General features: G+C 35.9%; 1 protein-coding gene across 1 annotated transcript; it reads right to left on the bottom strand.

The window, feature by feature from the left end:
• Positions 1-1,488: 1,488 nt before the first annotated feature.
• Positions 1,489-12,827, bottom strand: LOC113071682 (uncharacterized). The gene is made up of 7 exons (XM_026244975.1): positions 12,637-12,827; positions 11,535-11,864; positions 9,570-9,893; positions 7,653-7,775; positions 6,426-6,743; positions 5,416-5,706; positions 1,489-1,614 (listed from the first exon to the last, which is right to left on the bottom strand). The coding sequence occupies exons 1-7, from the start codon at positions 12,671-12,673 to the stop codon at positions 1,535-1,537; spliced, it is 1,503 nt and encodes a 500-aa protein (XP_026100760.1). The 5' UTR covers positions 12,674-12,827; the 3' UTR covers positions 1,489-1,534.
• Between the last annotated feature and the right edge of the window lie 12,420 nt (positions 12,828-25,247).

Raw genomic sequence — 25,247 nt, 5'->3', positions numbered from 1 at the left:
GTCCTTTCCCTTCCTCTCTTCTGTGCTCTCTCTATCTCTCTCTATCTCAATGTCTACACACATCCGCACTCTTGTATATTTCCTCATGAGTTCAGATGTTCAGAACAGGACGGGGGCTATAGGCCCGAAGGTTATTGAGTTTGGTCTTTGCCAGATGTGCTGCTAATATGGTCAGAACTTCCTGTTCATATTCCCATTTTATGTAACATACAGATGTAATATGTGTCCTACGGGATCTAGAAGTAGCAGGAAAAGAAAAACCCTTTGTTTGTTAGACATTCCTATTTGATGAAGTGTACAGTTCTTATTGGTGATCCCCTACACCCCTGACAGTGTATCTGTATATTCTACTGATGTAATAATAAACTTTGAAGAAGTTTGTGAACAGACAGTTGGCTTCATGTTCATAATTCTTGGGCCCATGCACGGACTGAGAATAGTCGGACAGCATTGATAAAGATGAAGAGGTGAAATATATATTTAACAATTACAAAAGGGGATTTTCACAGTGATGTCATAGAACTTTTGTTTTAAACAGATACAGACAGGACTGGACTGGAGTTCAAATTCAGCCCTGGAAAAATCACGCCCAATCGAGTTTCCTTTGAATGTTTTGCTGGGGTTAGTGTCTTAAAATAGGACAGAAAGAAAGAAAGAAACAAAATATATATTATTGAGAATACTGTATTTCTTCACACAGCAATGCACTTTTGACAGTGAAACTGATTTTGAGCTGTAGAATGCAGTCAAGTAAATGAAATCTTGATGCATGCTTGTATTTGTCAGTTCTTGTTTGTTGTTGATGAAGAGATGAAATGAATTAACATGACGAGTTATGCTACAAAAGAAGAAGCAGCATTTTTTCCCCCCGAAATCTGAAAGAACATAGTGAAATGTATTTTCTTTTAAGGCGACAGTTACTCTTTTCCCTTTTATGCACATGATCTGAAACTATAATAGTGTGTTAGCGCCATCTGCTGTTTGCATAGAGCACAAATTGCCCTTTTTTCTTCATAGTCAGTCAACAAAGCTGCTGGAATGGACACCAACAGGAACATTTTTATAAAATCTAAAATCAACAATAGTGTATACAACACTGTAAATTGGAAAATAAGTTCAACAATTTATTTCGAATAATGACTTACCAAAGCTTTGTCTAAAATATTTAATAGTAATGGTAATATAGTATGAAAGTAATAGTTTAAAGAAGAAAAAAAAAAAAAAAAAAAATATATATATATATATATATATGAAGAGTCATCTGAAATTATAATCTAAAATTAGGATTTTTATCAAGCTCCTATGCTTATACTGAGTCATTTTACTTTAATGGCAATGTGCAGGTCCTTTTCCAGGCTATTAATGTGAAATAACTGAACAGAAATATAGGAGCCTGATAAAAATCCTAATTATAGATGAAAATTTCAGATGGCATTTAGAGGCTTTTGCAAAAAAAAAAAAATATATATATATATATATTTGTTTGTTTTTTGTTTTTCATCAAAGCAGAAAGATGTTGTTGAGCTCAGTGATTTTAAAAAGTCCCCTGCTGCTCATCCTCTTCATCCACATCCTCTTTATTCACCAGTGGTTCCTCTTCAGTTAATTCACTCACTGTGGAATATAAGAAAATATAATACAGAAATGAAAAAGAAAGAAAGAAACAGTTTTGTTACATATACATCTACACATGTATGCATCTACACATGTATCTGATGTTACAGCTCCACTCAAGAGTCCCTATACATGCTGAAAACAACAGAACATGAAACAAAATATAATGAGAAAATAAAACAGATTACATTTTACAATATAAAACTGCAGAAATAGTTAATGAAAACCTACAAAAAATTAATCACATGAAAAAACAATATCAATGAATAAAGCATGTCCAGGTCTACTTTAAAAAAGGGATGTAAGTGTGATATTTATTATCTATAATATCAGTTATTGTTTTACAGGTGTGCGAGCTGACTCTGAGTATGTCACTAAAAAAAAAAAAGGAGGATTTTACAAGTCCAAAAGCATTTATTGCATGATGAAGCCTATAATAATACAATTTATGACCCAATAATAATGCAAAACAAACCCCTGTGTTTTTTTTTTTTCATATTAATAAAATGCAGTGAAGTAATATCACACAAGGAAGAGTGCTATTTTTCTGTAAGCGTGATCAGAAATGTGAAAAATAATTCCCGCCTATGGAAATTCAAATGGTTGGGGGGTAAAGAGGGGTGGGGTCATGTTAAAACTCTTGGTTGAGTGGATCAGACAAGGCAACGATGAAGAAGTGCTGCTGTAGCGTCAGGTTTTGAGGGGAGTCGTGACAGAGTATAGTGCTGGTTTCCCCAAAAGGCTTTTGCTGAAAGACGGAGCAGTTCCCACTTTGTCAGGACAATCTGCTGTATTTGCATCACAGCCTTTAAGTGTCCTTCCTGCTTTATTTGTTGTTGTGTGTGTTATTTACATTTCAAAGTATAAGTTGAATGCCATATCTGCGATGTAAAACTAGCAATATTTATGTGTGCAAAGTTTTTTTTTCAATATTCTCAGGGTCTGAATCCCGCTTAAATTGATATGGCAATATTGATGCTATCTTAACCATACTGGAGCAGAGGGAACTTGCTGCTCTGGCATGGGGTGGGGCAGTACAAAACACACTGTCTAAGCTGTTCGCCAATCACAATGCACTGGGACAGCTAACCAATCACAACAGATTCAGTTTTTCAGAAGACAGGCCTTTATCAATCCTGGAACTAACTGAGCTGCTTGCGCCAGGCTGGGGAGAAAGGTATTGAAATAATGTAAATTATGTGAAAAATAATGCTTTTTTTTTTTTTTAAACCACCATGCATTAGAACATGTTCTAGTACACCCCCAAAACTAAATCAAGACTTTGTAAAAGAGCACAATACGACCCCTTTAACCACTCCTATCCAACTGTGAATCTGCTCTGAGCAAGAGGTGCAGTGCAGGGCTCCCTAACTGCACTGGCTCTCTATCAAACATCATATAGATTTTAAAATCTCGCTTATTAATTATAAAGCCGTGAATGGTTTAGCACCTCAGTATCTGATTAAGCTCTTGTTACATTATAATCCTCCACGTCCGCTGCGTTGCCGAATTTCTGGCAATTTGATAATGCCTAGAATATCAAAATCAACTGCGGGCGGCAGATCTTTTTCCTATTTGGTTCCTAAACTCTGGAATAACCTACCTAACATTGTTCAGGAGACAGACACACTCTTGCAGTTTAAATCTAGATTAAAGACCCATCTCTTTAACCTGGCATACACATAACACACTGATACACTTCTGATATCCAAATCCATTAAAGGATTTTTAGGCTGCATTAATTAGGTAAACCGGAACCGGAAACACTTCACATAACACCCAATGTACTTGCTACATTATTAGAAGAATGGCATCTACGCTCATATTTGTCTGTTTCTCTCTTGTTCCGAGTTCACCGTGGCCACCAGATCCAGTCTGTATCCAGATCAGAGGGTCACTGCAGTCACCCGGATCCAGTACGTATCCAGACCAGATGGTGGATCAGCACCTAGAAAGGACGTCTACTGCCCTGAAAGACAGCGGAGACCAGGGCAACTAGAGCCCCAGATACAGATCCCCTGTAAAGACCTTGTCTCAGACAACCACCAGGATAAGACCACAGGAAACGGATGATTCTTCTTCCAATCTGAACTACTGGTTTCGTCGGACAGAGAACTGGCCCCCAACTGAGCCTGGTTTCTCCCAAGGTGTTTTCCTCTATTCTTCCACAGATGGAGTTTTGGTTCATTGCAACTGTCGCCTCTGGCTTGCTTAGTTGGGGTCACTTAATTTACAGCGATATCGTTGGCACTATTTAAACTGAACAGAGATGACATCACTGATGAGCCTTTAAATGTCATTTTCCATTATTGACACACTGTTTTCCTAATAAATGTTGTTCAGTTGCTTTGACGCAATCTTTTTTTGTTTAAAGCACTATATAAATAAAGGTGATTTGACTTGCAGGGGTAACGCAATGAAACCCTGCCCTTTATTCAATATTCAGTTTCACTTGGAAATACATCACCACACTGAAGTCAGTTGCAAACTCCGGATCACGGTAGGGGTGTAAGAAAAGATCGATACACGTGAGTATTCTCAAAAACGGAATATCGATATTGAAAAAAATAAAATAAAATCTTACAAGATTCATGGCAGTTGTTTTGTTTTGAGTTTACATCCCGACCGCTAGATGGCAGTCTTCATCTCTTAAAGAAGGTAAGAGTGACAGGAATTACTAGCATTACGCCACTAATGTTAGCATTAATATCGCTGCTTAAATAAAAAATTAAAAAAAACTGTAAGTTTTTAAATTAACTGTAATAATTTGTAATTATTTGTATTAGTTTAAAGATAAATGTTTTATTTTTTAATTGCTTTTCTACTTTTTTTTTTACATTTGTTTGAATACAGTTTTAATGTTACTGCCCTTAAAAAATAATAATAATATCGCTGCTAGTAATGGAGGGTGAATTTTTATTTTTATTTTATAAAATAACCTACATTTTAATAAATATAATAATAATATAATATAATAAACTAAATATTGTAGAAACTTAATTTTCTGTAAAGTTGCTTTGCAATGATTTGTATTGTAAAAAGCGCTATACAAATAAACTTGAATTGAATTGTGTTCTTAATGACAGCTTTCCGAAAAATATATCCTATTCCTAAAATAAGAAATTTCCCAATATATTGCTTTGCTGACAGTATCGCAATGTGTCGCAACATGTCGTATCACAACCCATGTATCGTGATACGTATCGTATCGCCAGATTCTTGGCCATAACCAGCCTTAGATCACGGGTGCTTTGATACTGATATTTTTCCAGGTATTGAAGTCAGAAATTCCTGTATCATGATCACTAATTCATGTACTTTATCAATAAGATAAGTGGGTTTTGTTCAAAGTTGTTATTATTCATATACATCTTTGATATTAATATTTTTGGAAGTTCATTAAATATTGCAGACTAAAAAGTAACTAGTAAGTAGAGTAGCTTTTGAGAGGTTATGACACCAGTACTTTTACTTGTTAATGAGTATTATTTCAGCAATGTAACAGTACATGTACTTAAGTTCAAATTTTCAGTACTCTTTCCACCACTGCGAATGAGTCAATGATTCTATATTCCAGTCATAAAGACTGCGACTGGCTTCCTTTCTAAATGAATCAGCCCTCTTAATTAATCATTCAAATAGATGATTCAATGAATGACTTATTGAGATACAGACTTGCACCACCTATTTGTAGATAGTTAGGGGCTGTTCACATGACGTATCTAAAAATGTGTGGGAAATGACTGTCTGTTAAAATTGAATATATAGCCTAGTTACTATAATAAATGTTGTTCTACTCACCAGAATTAGTCAGATTGAATCTCCTGTATCTGGTCCGTACCCTGTTGATGACCTGAAGTTGAAAATGTCCAAAGTCTGTATCTGTGGTGTTTGTGATGGTCAGAGATCCAGTCTTAGTATCCAGCTCCAGTCTGTCTCTGAATCTCTCATTAATATCAGTCGTTCCTGATTCGGCTTTAATAACCAGACAGTTTTTAGCTCCAAACGTCCACAGTATCAGATCACCACTCAGTGTTTCAAGACCAGGGTCTAGAGTGACAGATTCTCCAACCTTCACTGACACTTTCTTCACTTCATGTCAAAACAACACACAGAAACAGAAAAAAATAATTTAATTTGCATTTTCAACAAATTTATTTAGATGGCATTTTAACCTAAGTTAAATTTTTTACCTTTCCGATTTTACCTAAATTGACAAATCCCTGAATATGCTGTAGTATTTGACTTCCTATGATTGCCTACAAATCACTTATGACTACCTTTGATTCATCATCAAGTTTCTTGTAATATGATTGACAAAAAATGTCTAATTTATTGGTTGCACTTTATTTTTCAGTACGTGTACTAACATGTACTTATAGTGTACTTACAGTGTATTTATCTAAAAAAGTTCTGGTAACACAAGGTAACTACATGGGGTAGGGTTAGGTTTAGGGGTAGGTTCAGGTTTAGTACCTAGTTATTACATAGTTATTGTAATTACTATAATAAGTACATAGTATGTACATGAGGAACAGGACTGTAAAATAAAGTGCTACCAATTTATTTGTGCAATATTACTCCTTTTAACACCAATAACTATGAAGATAATTACAATAATAACGGTGTTTGCAGCCACACAAACACACAAGATTATCATTTCAAGCTTTAAATACTCAAGCTGGATTAAAAGGTTAAAAGGTTCCATTAAAATGGATTTTGATTGGCTGTTAATATTTGTATCTGTATTTGTTTATATTTTGCGACTTATAGATATATATATAAGGATATAGTTATTATTCTGTACTCACCAGTGACAGTAACAATGAATCTCATGTATTCAGTTTTTCCGTTTTTGCGTCTGATCTGTAGTTTGTAGAGTCCAGAGTGAAAGGTCCTGATGTTATTGATGAGGAGATCTCCAGTCTTCTCGTTTAGCACCAGTTTGTTTCTGAATCTCCCATCAACAACATCACAATCTGTATCATTTGTTTTACTGGCCTTTCTTGTGAATTCAATGAGGATGAGATCCTCAAACCACCACTTTATCTCATCCCCTCTCTGTAGTACAGTCTTAGTCTCTAGATTGACAGATTTCCCTTCCTCCCCTAACTTTGTCTTTTCTTCAGCTGTCACAGTAACACACAGAAGCAGAGAAAAGAAATGTGTTCATATGATCAAGCACAGAAACTGCAGTTGTTAAAATTACAAATGACCTGCTTCTTGCGTCAGATCAAGGCTGCATCTCATTTCTAGTCTTACTTGATCTTAGTTCTGCGTTCAACACCATAGATCATGACATACTCATAGATCGATTACAAAACTATACAGGTATTCAAGGGAAGGCTCTAAGATGGTTTAGATCCTACCTGTCCGATCGCTACCATAAGACAGAGATATTTATTACTGGACCAAAAAACAGTACACAGAATCTTGTAGATTACAATTTGCAACTAGACGGATGTACTGTTACTTCTTCTACAGTCAAAAATCTGGTTGTTATATTAGACAGCTACTTTTCTTTTGAAAGCCATATTTCACATGTGACAACTGCATTCTTCCTGTATCTCTTAAATTGTGACTGCAGTTGCATCTGATCAAATGCACATTCTTATTCATTAGCTTGGGTTAAACTAATTAATTTTACTTTGTTGGAACAGCAGCTATGCTAATGATGTCTCGATTTGTTTCTAATGTTAATAGCATGTTGTTAAAATGTTTTAACACATTGCTAGCCTTCTCAAACATGTTTTAACATTGCTAGCATGCTTTAGGAAATTGGTAGCATATTTGAGACATTTGCTATAATGTTTTACTTCATTGTTGGGATGTTTTAGCTGTATTGCTGGTATGATTTAACATTTCAGGAACTTTAGTTTCAGAATAAGTTTACTGGCATAACATTATATTGTCTTTCTCAAGCCAACATAATCATTAAATAAAATAGGAAATTATTACTGTGTCAGAAGTTTTCAGTGAAATCAACTATACAGTCTGCTAAAACTTTTTGTATCACTGGTATCAGCTTTAATACTTACCCACTTGTTTTTGCAGTTTAGAGATCCTGTGGCGATAGTAAATCACAACTGCAGCTAAAAGTGCAGCCACCAGCAAAACAGCAACAACTATTCCAGCTGTAGATGGACCCGGATCAGAAATAGCTGAAAGAAAACAGTGAATGATTATAGGACAAAATATTCATCATGATTCAGAACTGATACTACAGAACTGATACTGTCAGTTTTCAGAACTGATACTACAGAACTGATACTGTCAGTATTCAGAACTGATACTACAGAACTGTCACTCAGTTGGCATGAACAGATACTGTAAGTTTTAGTTTATCAAGTCAAGTCTGCTTTATTGTCAATACTTCCACATGTACAGTACATACATACAGAGAATTTAAATTGTATTACTCTCAGACCCCCGGTGTATACAGATAACACTAACAGTAGAGCCTAAAAATCTAGATCAATATAAAATATAAAATACCACTAAACGAAAGGGCATGTAAAAAAAAAAAAAAAAAAAAATATATATATATATATATATATATATATATATATATATATATATATATATATAATAAAAATAAAGTTAAATAAAGCAGTGCAAGGCACATAGAGTGCAAACCAGTGAAGTGAACAAAGAGTGCAGATAAAATTATTTTAGTGCAAAAAAGCTTATTCAGTCTGATTAAAGTGACAAAGGGCTCAATAGTGGTTCTTATTTAACTGACTGAAGAGGTAGTAGAATGATTTCAGTTCCATGGTGAATGAGGTAGTGAGCAGACCAATGCTGCACAAAGTGACTGATGCATGTAATCATATGTTAGTGCAGGGGGGGGGGGGGTGAAATGACCTAGAGGTGCACTTTGCGGGTTTGACGGGTTCCATAAATGTCCAGAAGAGAAGGGAAGAGACACCAACGAGCTTCTCAGCTGCTCTCACTATGCGTTGAAGGGTCTTCCGGCTGGACGCATTGCAAGCCAGTCAGGATGCTCTCGATGGTGCCTCTGTAGAAGGTGTACATGATGGGGGGCGGGGCTCTGGCTCTTCTCTGTTTACAAAGGATGTAGAGACGTTGCTGTTATTTGTTGGCCAGTGCTGTGGTGTTTCGGTCCAGGAGAGGTCCTCTGTGATGTGCACACCCAGGAACTTGGTGTTACTCACTCTCTCCACAGTTGCACCGTTGATGGTCAGAGGAACGTGCTGAGTGTGTGCTCTCATGAAGTCAACAACAATTTCCTTCATCTTTTCCTCATTCAGAGAGAGATTGTTGTCCCTGCACCACCCAGACAGGCGGCTCACCTCGCTCCTGTAGTTTGTCTGATCTCTGTTGCTAATGAGACCATCAAAAACTTAATGAAGAGGTTGGAGCTGTGTGACGGTGTGCAGTCGTGGGTCAGCAGAGTGAAGAGGAGGGGGCTCAGCACACATCCTTGAGGGGCCCCAGTGTTCAGTGTGATGGTGCTTGATGTGTTACTGCTGACCTGTACTGCTTGAGGTATTTTCCACATTAGTTTATCATTGGTGTTGGGCTTGCTGTGGTAGTTTGATTTGATGAGCAACAGATCCTATGTGTTACTGACTAATGTATAATCTTCTTGTAAAATGTGCTCTCAATAATGACTTCTCTCTTTACACAGAGTATGCGTAATCACAAATTCAAAACCGAAAGTAGGGCTGCACAATTTATAGAATGTCTAATCACGCTAATAGCAATTGCCTGATATGGTCAAATTAATTGTTTGGGGAAGCCGACCCCATCTCGATTGTGCCCTTGCACCACTTTTCCTCCCCTGCATGCCTATCCAGAAGTCTGTACATTCACTGGCCTAGCCGAAAATACTTTTTTAACGTCTAGCCATTTTAATAGTAATATAACTGACACAGAAATCAGCTTGTATTTCATAATAATTTATTTCCAAATATTTTTTCTTTGAAACTCACCGATGACAGAAACAAGGAATTGCTGTGAGCTCTCTCGGCCTCTGATCTGTACTTCATAAAGTCCAGAGTGTTCAGTTCTGACGTCTTTGATGGTCAAAGATCCAGTCTGATTTAGTTGTAGTCGGTTCCTGAATCGCTCATCGTCAGCATTTATTGAGGCCTCATTAGTTTCTACATCAATATTAGCCAGGAGGATGCCTTTATCTCCAAACCTCCACACTATCAGATCATCCTCTTGTAATTCAGTAACATCATTCTGAAGAGTGACAGAATCTCCCTCCATCACTGATACTGACTTCACTCCACCCGTCTCACCAACCACACCTGGAAAACAAATAAGACAAGATTTTTTTCTCCATGTGGAGTCACACATGTGAACCAACAAGAACACTGGATCATGAAACCTCAAAAAGGCTGCATTTACACTGCAGGTCTTGATGCCCAAATCCGATTTTCTGACTATATCCGATTTTTTTGACGACCCGCTTACATCATCTTTTAAAAGTGACCCGTATCTGATTTTTGCATTTACACTATACACTGCTGAAACTACCAAACGTAGACGTTCTGACCCAGAAAATGAAGTAAAACAGCATGAAATATGGATGCAGATGTAAATAAAATTATACAGTAGGGCTGCACGATATTGGGAAAAAATGACATTGCAATATTTTATTTTTCTGTGATATATATTGCGATATGAAATCTAATCAAATTTTTTCTTACAAACAAAAATGGGGTGAGCAGATTTACATTCTAATTTTAAATGATTATGACACCATCGTGTCAATTGATTAATATGCGCGAGGGAGAGAGAGCAAGACAGCACTCGTGTTGTTTGAAGATGGTGCGCGTGCAGCCGGGGCTCGCTCTCTCTCTCTCGCTCTCTCTCTCACTCTCGCTGTCTCTCACGTGCACTATCTCTCTATCTCTCTCTCTCGCTGACCTGTCAAAACTTTCACTCTGTGGTTAAAGCTGCGGTAGGGAACTTTTGACGCTCTAGCGGTTAATAAACTGCTTGCGTCTTGCGGAAGAACATCGTAGCCGGAACTACTTCTCTCTGTTTATGTCTATGAAGAATCACAAAGGTACTGGGTTACTCCGCCGCGGTACCCCCGAAGCAATCTAAAATAGTCTGAATATAAACACTTATTATAGGTGCACCCTAGTGATTCAGGACAAGCTAAAAACACGGTTTGGAAAACGGATTCATGGTGTACTCGCTTATTATATACATTTTTCTACATTTTGAACACAAACAAAGTCACCGATGATTGGTTGTTTCTTACCGGGAGCGGATGGCTTTCTGCAAATGGCAATAGGACCACTGGGAGGAGCCAGAGGAGCTTGATTTTTTCACAGATTATCTGTCTCATATTCTACTGTCAGGACATAATGACAGGTTTTATAAATATGTAAAAAATATATTTTTACAAAAGTTACCTACTGCAGCTTTAAGCTGTGCAATTAATCCGCGATTTACATTCGTCAAGGCCCAGGGAGCAGCTGGCCCGTACAGTTAATGAATAACGGATCAACTACGACAGCCTACATCGCAAATCCTGTGATGTGACTATTGTGGATTCCTACATTGCGATATCGATGCTTAAACGACACATCGTGCAGCCCTATTATACAGTGTTTTGCTTTCCACAATATTTTGAAAAGTCAAAAAATTCAGCAAAACATTGCTCTCGTATGGCGGAGAAAAAAAGGAGAGCCCTTTATTTCTGTAACAACCCTGCACTTTTCGCCCCAAAGACTTAAAAGACATGAAACCTCGGCATTGCTCCGCTGTGTGTATCCTTCGTCCTCCATCACGCCTATAATAAGTCATGTGATCTCTGTTGGTGGTGTGCCACATGAGAGCAAAAAATCGGATTTGGGTCACTTGAACCATGCAGTGTAAATGGGGCCAAAGATCATTATTACATTAAATGAAAGAGATAATCATGAGATGCTTACCAAAGACATTCAGACTGAATATCCTGGATGTGATCTTTTCTCTAGATATTGTTAGTTTATATTGTCCTGAGTGTCTCTTTCTGGTGTTTCTGATGGTGAGAGAGCCTGTGTTTTGATCCACCAGCAATCTTCCTTTGAATCTCACATCATCGGTGACAAAAAATGAGGTCAAATCTCTCTTTCTCGTTATTTGAGAAATTACAGATTCTTTAGGCCCAAACACCCACAGTAAAGTATCATCGTTCAGTATTTCAGTAAGATTAGTGTCTAGAGTGACAGAATCTCCTTCCATCACTGATGTTGTCTCATCTGTTTCTGCTTTAAACACACCTGCAAAACATAAATGAACCATTATAGATATAGATGGCTTAATCTGACACCACAGTATTACCCAGTAAACAGATTCATTTGGAAACATTTGTTCTGTAAAGAGAATAATTGTTTACGGTCGGGCTTACCCGGACACGTATGGTGAACAAAAAGGAAGTAATGTTAGGTTATGCCTGTATCACGTCTCGTGCTTCCAGTTAACGTAACAACATTTGAGCAAAACTTTTTAACCAGTTTTACCAGTTTACAAACCTGCTAGTTGTTATGGACAATGTTCTATTATGTAAAAAAGAAGAAACCCACACAAACACACAGGTCATTTCCTCATTCTCCTCGTGTTTGAAATGTACACTCATATATTACTGTACCACTTGTCCGTGTTTGTTATGTTTGATTTTTGTTACATTTTACCCTTAGTTTTGTTATAACAAATTATGCATTAATATGCAGGGCTGCAAAATAATAATAAGAACAGAAAAAATACAAAAACACCAATTATAAAAGTATGTTTAGTATTTTTGTATAAGTGTTTATTAGTATTATATTTATATATGTATTATATATATTGGTGGACACACTATGGGAATATGACATTTAACAGCCATTTTCAGCAGATCGACGTCTGACTGAGATGCGATTTCAATTTCTTTTAATGTTTGCCACATATTCTTTAAATGTTTGTTTCGCTAAACGCGTTCTTTCAGTATCACTTCATACATTTGTTGTAGCATATAGCCGAATGAAACTTAAAGTATAACATAAATCCACTTACCTCCCAGTAACAGAGAAAACAATAATATATTTTGCATGTTTTTTGTAGAGTTGTGAATGTAATACAGATGATCGATGGAGATTGTTTAATATTGATCTGTTCCGCTGAATGTCATTGCGTTCTCACTTCCTGTATCGATCCAAACCGAACATCAAAAAAACAAAACAAAAAAAACCGTAGGCCTAAACTGATTCACGGTGTTCGTGTTGTGACGTTCTCTCCAAGGCTATAATTGCATCAAAGAAAAAACAAAACAAAAACGAACATCTCACAGTGAAGTGTTGTGTCTCATTTCTGAGACACTCGTATTCTGTGACACTAGTAGGCGCTGTTGTCACTGTTTGGCTTGAACTCGATCACAGCAAACAGCTACAGGACCTGTAGTACAGGTTCATCGCGCACGTGCACATCAAATGAGCGCGTCTATACAATCTGTATTCAATGCAATGTGCACCTATTGTCCTCTATTGTATAGCCTATCCAGGAAAGGAGCTTGGTCTAATATGAACAGTACAGCTGTTAGATTAAATTATTTTGATTTATTTATTCGTTTTCTAATACTTTTAAATAGTTACAAACAGAGGTGGGTAGAGTTACATTTACTTCGTTAAATTTACTAAATTTTTGGGGTAACTTATACTTTTTGGAGTACATTTAAAGATGGCTACTTTTACTTGAGTAATTTTTTTGGGGAAAATCTGTACTTTTACTTCGTTACTGTGGGAAACGCTCCTCTTGTGCACGAATCTGTAAATAAGATATTGATTTCACAGTGTAAACAGGTTCAGTGATTTTAATGGGAGTTTCTGAGAGTGATTGATAGACTGTTAGCGAAAATGAACTTTGATAATGTAAATGTTATTTGCTCTCTTTCTGAACAATGAAAGATTAGTACCCAGCTAACACAGTTACGTCGTGACGACGTAACTGGACCAGACCATATTCGTTGCAGCGACATCCCAAATAACGTTCCAGCGACGTAACTTTGTGATTCCCATATCCGTCGTGGCGACGTTATAGTGGAACGTCGCTGGAACGTGATGAGTACGTCCCAGCGACCAAACTGGCACGTTATGAGAACGTTACTATAAAGTACCATGTTGGTCGCAGCGACGTACCATATAACGTTCCAGTGACGTAACTTTGTGATTCCCAAATCCGTCGTGGCGACGTTATAGTGGAACGTCGCTGGAACGTGATGAGTACGTCCCAACGACCAAACTGTCACGTTATGAGGACGTTCCTATAAAATACCATATTGGTCTCAGCGACGTACCACATAACGTTCCAGTGACGTAACTTTGTGATTCCCATATCCGTCGTGGCGACGTTATAGTGTAACGTCGCTGGAACGTGATGAGTATGTCCTGACGACCAAACTGGCACGTTATGAGGACGTGACATTACAGGATCATATTGGTAATTCATATTTTCACCTCACCATTACCTTGAAATACATAAAGAACTAATAAACTCAATCCATCTCTGGTGCAAAAAAATAAACCTTATGAAATCTAATTGAAATCTAATTATAGGGGATTCATAGTTAATACATTAATTACACACATGCAATGCAAACAAATACAAAAACATTACATTCTAATATAAAATAGACAAAAACACACTGCATTCATTCACAAATCAATATTTATTCAGCACTACTTTGTACAAATACGAAGCCAAAACATTTTGAACATCGCACCTGTTCTTTAAACATGCAAAATGTTACTAAGTTATGAGCACAGAAAACTAAACACATCAATTCATAGATTACACAATATAAACAATAGAAAATTTTTGTCTTAAAGATGGGGAGATGGTTAATGACGTTATTAGTGAAAATTATAAATAATTATCAGTAAACTTGTTGATACAACATAATTTAGTGCAACAAAAAATACATGATAAATAGATATGAAACAATTCAGCAGATACTGCACAGAGATACTGCACAAAGTAAAACTGTGAGCGTCGTATATGAGGCTCCTGGTATAAATGTCTGGTGGTGATGTGCTTTAATTACACGACATGCAGGAAAAAAATTAGGCTAATTCATGCGCACGATTTTCTATTTCATTCCCTCGATTTGCTAAAATGTGTACACTATTTATACATCAAGAGAACGAATTAGTAAATTGTGCATACGATTTAGCAAATCAATGAAATGTAAAAGTAATCGTGCACGTTTTAGTACATAGAGGGAACGAATTAGTAAATCATGGACATGATTTCTTTCTTTTTCTTGCATGTCATGATCAGGGCTCTGTGCTCACTATCAGAGGATAAACCTAAACAATATAACAATTACCAAAGAACCATAATTTTTGAGCTTCTCAGAAGAAAAACATTCATAAAGCGTAAAGATATGAAAAATAAACAATATAGAGATTTCTAGCATCTCTCCTGTATTATTTGTCCCACCCGAAAAAACAAAGTTTTTAAGAAAATGAGCATATCGACTTTCTCAGAAGAATCTGTGATTACTGACTGTGGAGAAGATTTTTTCAGACAGTGCTGAGGAGGCAGAGTTAGGTGCAGGACAGCTGATAGAGAGGAAGAGGGTGTTTCTTACCCCAGCAGCAGAAGACAGGCTCTTCTGAGGGAAGGACAGGAGGCTTGATGCAGTGTTTTGCTGTAGAACAAGGCTTCTTCTCAGCACCTGATCTTCTTCAGAAAAGAGTTCCTCTAGTGTAGAGTCAGACACTCAGATTTCTTGCAAACTGGAATCTTTTAATAACATTTAGCATATTATTGTAGTCATGTTCATTGTTTTTATTATAACACATGGCAAGCTTATAGAAAATTGTTAAATGTGTTCTTCCTCCTCTTCTTCATCCTGGGCCTGCACTGTCAACATCCTTCTCTGAGCTGAAAGGGAGGATCATCTTGTTAATGTTGCTCATGTATGTTCACAACCAGTCAAAAATCTGGAATCTTTTCTTTATGGTTTTCAAGAGAAGTCTCTTCTACTCACCAAGGCTAGATTAATTTGATAAAAATAATGTTTTAAAGTAATTGTAAAAAAAAAAAAAAAAAAAAAAACAAACAGAAAGAAAGAAAGAAAAAACAGTTTTCATACTCTTTTTTGAATATACTTAAACATATTTATTGAAATAATTATGAGGCAAAGCTTTTTCAGTAACTTTACTCCAGTCTTCAGTGTCACATGATCTTTTTCATATACTGATTTGCTGATCGGGAAACATTGCTGATTATAACAAATCAGTTCATTTACATGCACCTAATCACATTATTGGCGCTATGATCAAAGTGTACATCTGCTCATGACATACATGATGTAAATCACATCTGCAGTTAGCTTACTACGGTTGTTAGTTCCACTGAACTCTATTGGTAACGAAGGAACTTGTGACCAAAGTTGGTTTTAGGGAAACGCACCCCATATTAGAAATGATGGGGAAGAAAACTTAGCATTTCTGGAAAGTTGAATTTTTTCTTCATTATTATTTTATAAAACACATAGTTCAAAACATTGAAAAAAAGGTAATCTTTTGTAAAATTACAAAAGTCTTCTCTACCACTGGTTTTCAATTTTATGCATTCTTGCTATTAGCCAACCCCCCCCCCCAAAAATAAATAAATAAATAAATAAATAAAATAAATAATAAATAAATAAATTTAACTGTAGTGTAGACAAAATGTTTGGGCAGCACAACTGTTTCCAACACTGATAATAATCAGAAAAATGTATTGAGCAGTAAATCATCATATTAGAATGATTTCTGAAGATCATGTGACACTGAAGACTGGAGTAATTAATGCTGAAAATATAGCTGTGCATTATAGAAGTAAATTAAACTTTTAAAATATATTTAAAACGTTTGACCAACTGTGTACATTGCTACATTTAAATGAAAACTCAACTTGTAATAAACAATGCACACATTCTCAAAGAACTTACATTCTGATGATTACTTCCTTCCCTCACTGCTGTCAGTTCCCTTCAGTCATTCCCAGACCTCCTTGTTTTTAATCTTTCCCTCAAATCTACAGAAACAAAGATCATTTTATAAACAATTTGGATAAGTCACGAATTGCAATAGTTATATAACTATAATCACAATGCTAAATTATATATATATAATTATAAATATATATTGAATAGGCACACAAGTATCGGGATAGTATTGATTTGGCAGATTAGCATATCATCCCAGCCCTAGTTACTACAGTCAAATCAATGAAACTCTCTTCGAGAGCGCACAATAACTGATATTTAATACACAACAATATCTCTTCCTTTGGTGTTTTGAATATTTCTATGAGTAATGCTACACGCTGTGACTTTGTGTTACTTCAAGTGCATCATTCTGCGCACTGGTTGTGTTTACGCGCTGCACGCTGTATAGGAGCCATACCCTTTCGTATTATAATACATTAGCACAATGAAAGATTCTTGTTCTGTCCCATCTACCACATGTTGCTGCCTTCATTACTGTGCTATACATTTAAAAGAAATGTATTTTACACACACACATACATTACACACACACACACACACACATATATAAATAGACGGTTTCAACGGCAACAACATAAACAAACGTTACTGCGCATGCACGCTTTTGTGGACCTAACCTAACCGGTAGACTTCCAAATAGAATCAATAACAACAGCCAAGTCCCTCTAGAGTAGATATTTTTTGATAACAAACAAAATATGTTTGCTGCGTGGATCAGGCGGACTTGATGAAAATGCAAATTCATCCTTTGCCAGCAGGAGATGTTTTAAAGCATAGACATAAAGTGCGAGAAATAGACGTTTCCCCATTAACAGCTGTAAACAAAGCAGAGCTGGTACGCTCACACGCTGCTTTATCATGCATATAACATGCAAGTCTTCCTTCAGAAATACAGCTATATAAAAACACCTGTGCCTCGCTTTGATATTTAAACATATAAATGTTAGGAATTATTAAACGTGCAGTACGTAACGTTACTCATGTTTATTCAACGAAGCCTTTTTGAAAATCGATCAGTTTTAAAATTGTGGCGAGTCTCCAAAAATAAATAAATGTATGGGAAACATCCCGCAGCACAACCACCTGAGCCCAACTTCAGTCTACTCATCACCTTGCCTTTAACTGCGTTTGTAGAAGGCACCGCAGAAGGCACAACACAGACCGGAAGTTAACTTAGGTCCAGGCGCGTGCATCCGATGAAACTGTCTAATATATATATATATATATATATATATATATATATATATATATATATATCAGTTTGAGACCAAAGGTTTGGACACACCTTCTCATTTAAAGTGTTTTCTTTATTTTCATGACTATGAAAATTGTAGATTCACACTGAAGGCATCGAAACTATGAATTAACACATATGGAATTATATATGGAATTATATACATAACAAAAAAGTGTGAAACAACTGAAAATATGTCATATTGTAGGTTCTTCAAAGTAGCCACCTTTTGCTTTAATTACTGCTTTGCACACTCTTGGCATTCTCTTGATGAGCTTCAAGAGGTAGTCACCTGAAATGCTCTTCCAACAGTCTTGAAGGAGTTCCCCGAGTGATGCTTAGCACTTGTTGACCCTTTTGCCTTCAGTCTGCGGTCCAGCTCACTCCTAAACCATCTGGATTGGGTTCAGGTCCGGTGACTGTGGAGGCCAGGTCATCTGGCGCAGCACCCCATCACTCTCCTTCTTGGTCAAATAGCCCTTGATGCCTTCAGTGTGACTCTACAATTTTCATAGTCATGAAAATAAAGAAAACTCTTTGAATGAGAAGGTGTGTCCAAACTTTTGGTCTTTACTGTAAAATATATATTTTACAGTTTTATATATATATATATATATATATATATATATATATATATATATATACACATACACACACACATATATACACATATATACACACACACACTTTTGCACATCCTGTCATACCAGTGACTGGGAGTTACTGCAATAGACTTTGCAGCATTAAGGTTAACGATTAATCGATTATTTGATCATTAATTTAAACGACGATCGATCATGGAAATGATTGAAAATTGACATCCCTACACAGAAGTATAGAAAATTCTACATTGATTTAAAAAATTTTTAGCAAAAAACGACACTGATATCGGATCAGAATTACTGTCTCTTCTCATAGTGACAGCCAATCACATTAGTTTTCTGGTATTGCATGCACTTGATTGGCTTGCGTCTGCGCTAGGGTATTTGCATAAGATGTTCTGACTGGAGAACGGCTGCATTGGCGCTTGAGAAGTCTTCAACTTCTATTTAGAATTAATTTCTAGAATTAATTTCACCATCCTTGACGTCACTTCATTTAAAAGTAAACGAGAGGCGTTGATGCCTGGATACCGCTGCACAAATCTTTCAACAACGAGAAATGTAGTTCCAGCACGGCCTTACATCCAGGACAGCAGAATGGTCAGGATGACCTGAAACACATAACCAACTGAAGTCAATTTAAAAGTATTTAGTCTTGCCTGAGTGATGCTGAAACAACCAGGTTTAGTTTTTCACCCAGGAGAAACTGCTTCCTGTGGAACAGTCTCCATGAAGAATGATCTCTTGATCCTGGATCCTTGCTGCCATCCACGCAGAGATGATTTGGAGGATATGTGGTTGTGTCTAAAGGGTAATGAATCAATGTTACAAGAATACTGATAGCAGCACTATTGATCCTGTACCTTATGTAAATGTTTTCAGTACCGAACAAGTCAGGAACCAAATTAGTACCAGTTCTTGAAACCCATCTCTACTTGTAATAGTTGTCTTGTTGCTGCTGCCCAGACTGTCTCTTCGCCTGATGATAAATATATGTGTTCATTTTAAAGCAATAAAGAATACATTTAAATTACTAGGTGGTAACAAATATATTTCCTTATAAGGAACTCACTGATCATGGACTCAACTGGTGGTTGTCAGGCCCTAAGAAAGTGAACAATTTGTTTACTTTTTGTGAAACGAAAGTATCAGATCAATTCGAGAATTAAACTAGCATTATAAAGCATGCATGTGAAAAACACCATCAACACCAATAATGAACAGATGACAGAATTTACAAGCCTGCCACTTGAGGGAGAAAAGGGGAAATTATTAATCCCACATAACGTTACACTGAACATGATTTCGGCAGCCTCGGTCTAATTAACGTTAAACTTTATATTTAACGTTATATCGGTTTATATTCAAGTTCACAGCATGGCTAGCATGAGCATCATCAAGCTCGAGCAGCAGGTATTCAAACAAACTAATTAACGTTACTACGGTTAAAAATTTAATAATTACACTGTTAAAAATCGCTGTAAAAAAACGGCCAAATTTCGACAGTAAAATACTGTTTTTCATTTAAACAGTGCATTCTGGGTAATATTCATCGTTTTCGAGAAGTAGCCTGCTGCTATATATCGTAAATTAACAACGTTCAAATTCGACACTCAGCGGCTGTGTTTCAAATCACACCCTACACCCTCATTCACTATTCCCTACATGAGTTTACTAATATAGTCCACCTGACAGAGAGAATGAGTGAATTCAGACACTGATCAACAGCTGCTGTTAATGAGTAGAATCACTGAAGAAAAAAAAAACATAACAAGACAAACACATGAAATACAACTGACTTCAGCCACAGCCTTAGATGAAATCAACTGAAGATTTAAACGATCAACAAACAGCTTCACCAACTTCACACATTACTAACCAGACTGACTTTATTTCTGTCAGATCAGAGAACAGAGATCAAAAGATCTTATTGAGAATTAAAGAGATTTAGATGATAATGTTACTGTTTCGTTTAGCGTCACCATTGTGGAGATCAGTGTTTGCTTTAGTTGGGCTCCTGACCATTGACTTTTACATTTTGTTTTATTGCTGTATTTGTATCCTTATGATGCATCTGTTAGAGCAGTATTAATTTTGATAGTCAAGTGATTATGGTTGTTTCTAACAGGCATGATCTACTAGACTGACTTAAAGTGTTGCTATAATAATCAAATATAATCTGGTGTTGAAATATTTGAGTCGATGACACTTCAATTTAGTAAGATTGAAAAGTAGTGAGATAACCAGTATTTATGGATTTAACGACTAGTTTTAGTTAAAAAGTATTTCGGGCAGCAGTCCCCACAACACTCAAAGAGAGAAATCAACAATCAGCATATGAATCTCAACAATGGTGACAATCAAAATGTTCATGATGCAATGCATGCTGGGTACCAGCACAGGATAAAACTCATCCATGATTCCCAGCATGCATTGCGGCATGAATAAATTATGCCCCTGAATTGTTCACTTATTTTCTTGAATTCTTATGTGCTTATAATTTTGCATTTGTTTTAAGTTTTAGTAGCATGTGTTGTGATGTTCAGAACTGATCTGTTCATTTATTTTGTGGATTGTCACCATTGTTGTGATTCATACGCTGATTCTTGATATTTCTGTCTAAATTTCAGCAAAGGTTTTTTTTTTATTTATTATGAGTGACATTTTCTTAACAGTCTTTCATAACTTATGGCTCAGCAGTGTTCCTTCTCATGCTGTAGTATCAATATTCAATAAGAGAAGAGATACGGGATTAGATCAGAAATAATAGTATTTGTTCTTGTCAATCTATAAACAACAATATCAGATTTTTTTTCTTCTGTGTACTTTTGTTTTGCTCTAACAGGTTCCAAAGGCGCATTGTTACAGCATGAAAAAAAAAAAAAAACCTTAGTTGTTGAAAAGTCACGTTCAAGAGCCCAACTAAAGTAAACACTGATCTCCATCATGGTAGTGAAAAAAACACCTAAACCTATTTAACTCTCCATAAGATCTTCTGTAGACATCTGACAGAAATAAAGTCAGTCTGGTTAGTAATGTGAATCTGGTGAAGCTGTTTTAGTAGTTGTTTAATCAGATCTTGAGAGATTTGATGTATTCTTTTATTCAGTTGATTTCATGTTTCTCTTTCCTTCAGTGATTCTGCAGGTGTTTATCACTAATGCTCAATCATCAATTAATCACCGAATTATCTCATTAACTTCACTGATTCAGTGTTACTCTAACACTCTGTAGTAGGGCTGCACGATTAATCGCAAGCGATTGTCATGCGTGTCTTTGTCAGTAAAGCCGGTTCTGTGATTAGCAGTAAATGTCCACCACCTGGTTTCAAATGGAGCGGCACTTCCCAGCTAGAATTTTCTTTGTTCTAAAATGTTCTAAGAACATTCCCATGGATTGTTCTAACAATGTTTTTAGCGGGTAGTTTTATTTTTGTTCCCAGAACGTTCTCTCAAAAGATAGGATAACGTTCTCTAAAAACATTCTACAAATGTTTATCAGTAACATTATTAGAACATTATTCCATAACATTCTAATTAAGATTTAAGCGGATGTTTAGATGTGGATGTTGATGTCTGTTTAAAAGTAATAGCTTGGTTTGATGTCACCATAATGCTGGTAAGTGTTGGCTTTAGTTGTGCAATTTGACACTTGACTTGACGGTGTTGTTTTTTAGCTGCTGTCATCTTTATTGTGGCTAAAACAGCAAACGAATATGTGGTTCAATGGTGCTGTTTGCTTGCTGACGAATGATATGTCTGATTACTTGTTTTCATCCAAGCTACTGTGTGGTGTTAGTTAAGTATTAATTATTAAAGTGACTCAATGGTCAACAGCCTGACACCCAGTTGAATTTAAAGCAGATAATTTCAAAAATTTAAAAACAAATTTGTCACACAAACATCAAGATTCAGTGTATGAACCTCAACAATGGTGACATGCTTTATGCTGCAATGTATTCTGGGTACATCATGCAAAACTCATCCATAGCACCCAGAATGCATTGCGGCATGAAGCATGTCACCATTGTTGAGATTCTTACACTAATTCTTAAGGTCTCTGTATGTCTAAGCATCCTGTGGTTTGAAGTGATTCTAAAACAATGTAGTTTAAAAAGATCAGATAAAAATAAAATAACATAAATTGTCAGGACCCTGTGTATTGCAACATATCTGCTATAATGACTTATATTAAATTAATAGCGTACAACAGACTCCTGGTAAAATCAGTTGATCAGATTGTTACATTAAGACATCTTTAATATCAGCCAGTAACCAACATTATCGAATGACATCTTTTTCTCAATGTTTTTGCTGTAACAGATATCATTACAGCAGCTGAATGAATGCTAGCACTGAAAAGACTCATACTTCCTAAGTACTGATCAGCATAATGGTGACATCAAACTAAACTATAATTTTCAATAAACCATCAACATCTCTGTTAATCTCAATAAGAACTTTTTTACATTTATGACAGAAATAAATCTTGTTTATAATAAGTGAAGATTGTCATGTTTTTGGAGTATTTACGCTAGAGTTTGACACCAAACAGAGGTTGGGTTTTCACTTTCAACCAACATCTGACTTCTGAGCAATGTCAGTCCACATCTAGTGTGATGGGAAGCCGTAATTCACTGACAAACTGTGCAATATCACGTTCATAATCGCAGATTAATCGCATGCGATTATGAACGCGATATTGCGTAGCTTGTCAACGATCTGCGGCTCTGTATATTAGGTGCGGCTCCATTTGAAAGCAGCTGATGGACATTTACCGCTAATCACAGAACCATCTTTACTGATGAGACACGCATGACAATCGCATGCGATTAATCGTGCAGCCCTACTCTGTAGTGTGCACACATTATAAGTGTTCATTTAAAACGGAGGATTTTCTTGTGGGGTTTAAAGGGTTAAAGATTTAAGATGAAGAAAAAACAGAATGAAACATAATTTAACAGTAATAAACTGTAATTAATTTACAGGAAACAAACTGTAGAAAAACAGTTATTTACTGGCACCCCTGCTGCCAGTAAATAACTGTTTTTCTACTGTTTCTTGCCGTAAATTAATGGTTGCCAGCAAAAAAAAAGTGTTTTTCTACAGTTTTTTGCCGTCAAGTCAAGGAAAAAACAGTAATATACTGTAAAATGTAAACGTCAGATTTACCAAATGAAAAATAAGTTAATTTAACTAAAATACTTGTGAACATCCATAGAAAAAAAAATTAGGCAAAGTCATACACTGATAATGAGAGTAAATACTGAACTTGACTGTATTAATGTGTGTTTGCACAAGAGAGATCGTTTAGTTTAATGTAGTTTTGTTGTTCACCATTGTGCTGTAGAGTAGAGCCGGTGCTTCAGTCAATGATGAGCCACAAATTCTGATTTTCTGCTGCTTTATATAAAGGCAGTAAATGTGGAGTCACTGATACAGTGGTGATCTCTGTGTTAAGTACTTCAGCACATACATGTGTAATACAGCTGACAATGAGCTGCAGTGATTTGAGTAAAAGTCATGTATTTAGTTACTTTATTACTGCACATTAAGTGTAAGAAATATTCCTTCTCAGTGGACTCAAATGAAATAAGTTCATAGTACTAACATCGTAGGAATGCTAGTTTAAAAACTCGAACTGTTTGAAGCAGTGGGAGTGGAGTTAATTTCCATGGTAGAATTTACGGTAAAATACTGTTAAAAAATAAGAGTGGTAAATTAATGGTAAAGAGCTGTAAATTAACAGTACTTTACTGGCACCCCTGCTGCCAGAAAATTACTGTTATTTAACGGCAAAATTTTTTACAGTGTAGAAAGTTAATACTGTATAGTTTATAGTGATAAATGTCAAATAATTTAAAACAGGTAAGGTTATATTCGATTTTAACAGTTACCGTTACCTTAGACCACCTCTGAGAATGCTTTTGAGCTAATTAACCAAACAGAGCATTTATTTATTAAATTGAAAGAGAAAACCTACAAAAATACAAAACACTACTCCTCTTTGATGGCATTTAACGTTATATCAGTTAAAATCTATGAATAAAAGTAGATTTACAGGACTTACCTTTCCTCCGTGTCCGTCCGCTGGAAGTTGACCGTTACAAAATGACGGGCACGCGCACGTAGCGCACTTCACTCAGAAAGTGACGTGCGCTGCTAGTTTAAGGTTTAAATGTTAATTTGTCCCGTACTCTCTTTCATTAACAAACATTATCACCATTTGCTCAGTAAATTGTTTATTTGATTGTTCTTAAACTGATGGCATATATATATATATATATATATATATATATATATATATATATATATATATATATATATATATATATATATAATTATTTTAACATGCTTGATTATTTTTTTTGTATATTTCCCAAAGAATATGCTGTTCAAATGGTATCTTAATAATAATAATAATACATCTAGTGCAATAATATTAAAAGTTATCTGAAGACCAGCTGACCACGTCGCTACAACGTCCCCAATGGGACTAACTAGCGACGTCTTTTGAGTACGTGCCCACAACGTTTCTGGGAAGTTAGCCAAGATTTTAAAAAATGGAACTTTACCACGACGTCCTCACAACATTGCCATAAAGTAATGTCACGCTGACCAAATGACGACTAACTGGCGACGTCCTCATAACGTTCTGTGTTTGCTGGGTAGCAGTTTTTATATCACATTGACTTTCAATGTTAAATTCACATTTAATATAAAGTAAGTAGTATTAAAAATGTGTTATGGCATGACACCTATTACTTAAGTAAACAGACAGGTTTTTTATAATA

The sequence above is a fragment of the Carassius auratus genome, unplaced genomic scaffold, assembly GCF_003368295.1.
Source record: "Carassius auratus strain Wakin unplaced genomic scaffold, ASM336829v1 scaf_tig00007853, whole genome shotgun sequence".
In the NCBI taxonomy this organism is placed as follows: domain Eukaryota; kingdom Metazoa; phylum Chordata; class Actinopteri; order Cypriniformes; family Cyprinidae; genus Carassius; species Carassius auratus.
Note: the sequence above shows the minus strand (reverse complement) of the source record. Positions and strands in the feature narration are given on the sequence as shown.

What these genes read in the sequence shown, in the direction of transcription:
- LOC113071682 (XM_026244975.1), bottom strand. Translation starts at nt 12,673, where the DNA reads ATGCAAAATATATTATTGTTTTCTCTGTTACTGGGAG. An exon ending in ATTCCTTGTTTCTGTCATCG is followed by an intron (nt 7,776 to 9,569) that starts GTGAGTTTCAAA and finishes GTTTTCTTTCAG; the next exon opens with CTATTTCTGATCCGGGTCCA. An exon ending in ATTCAATCTGACTAATTCTG is followed by an intron (nt 1,615 to 5,415) that starts GTGAGTAGAACA and finishes TATATTCCACAG; the next exon opens with TGAGTGAATTAACTGAAGAG.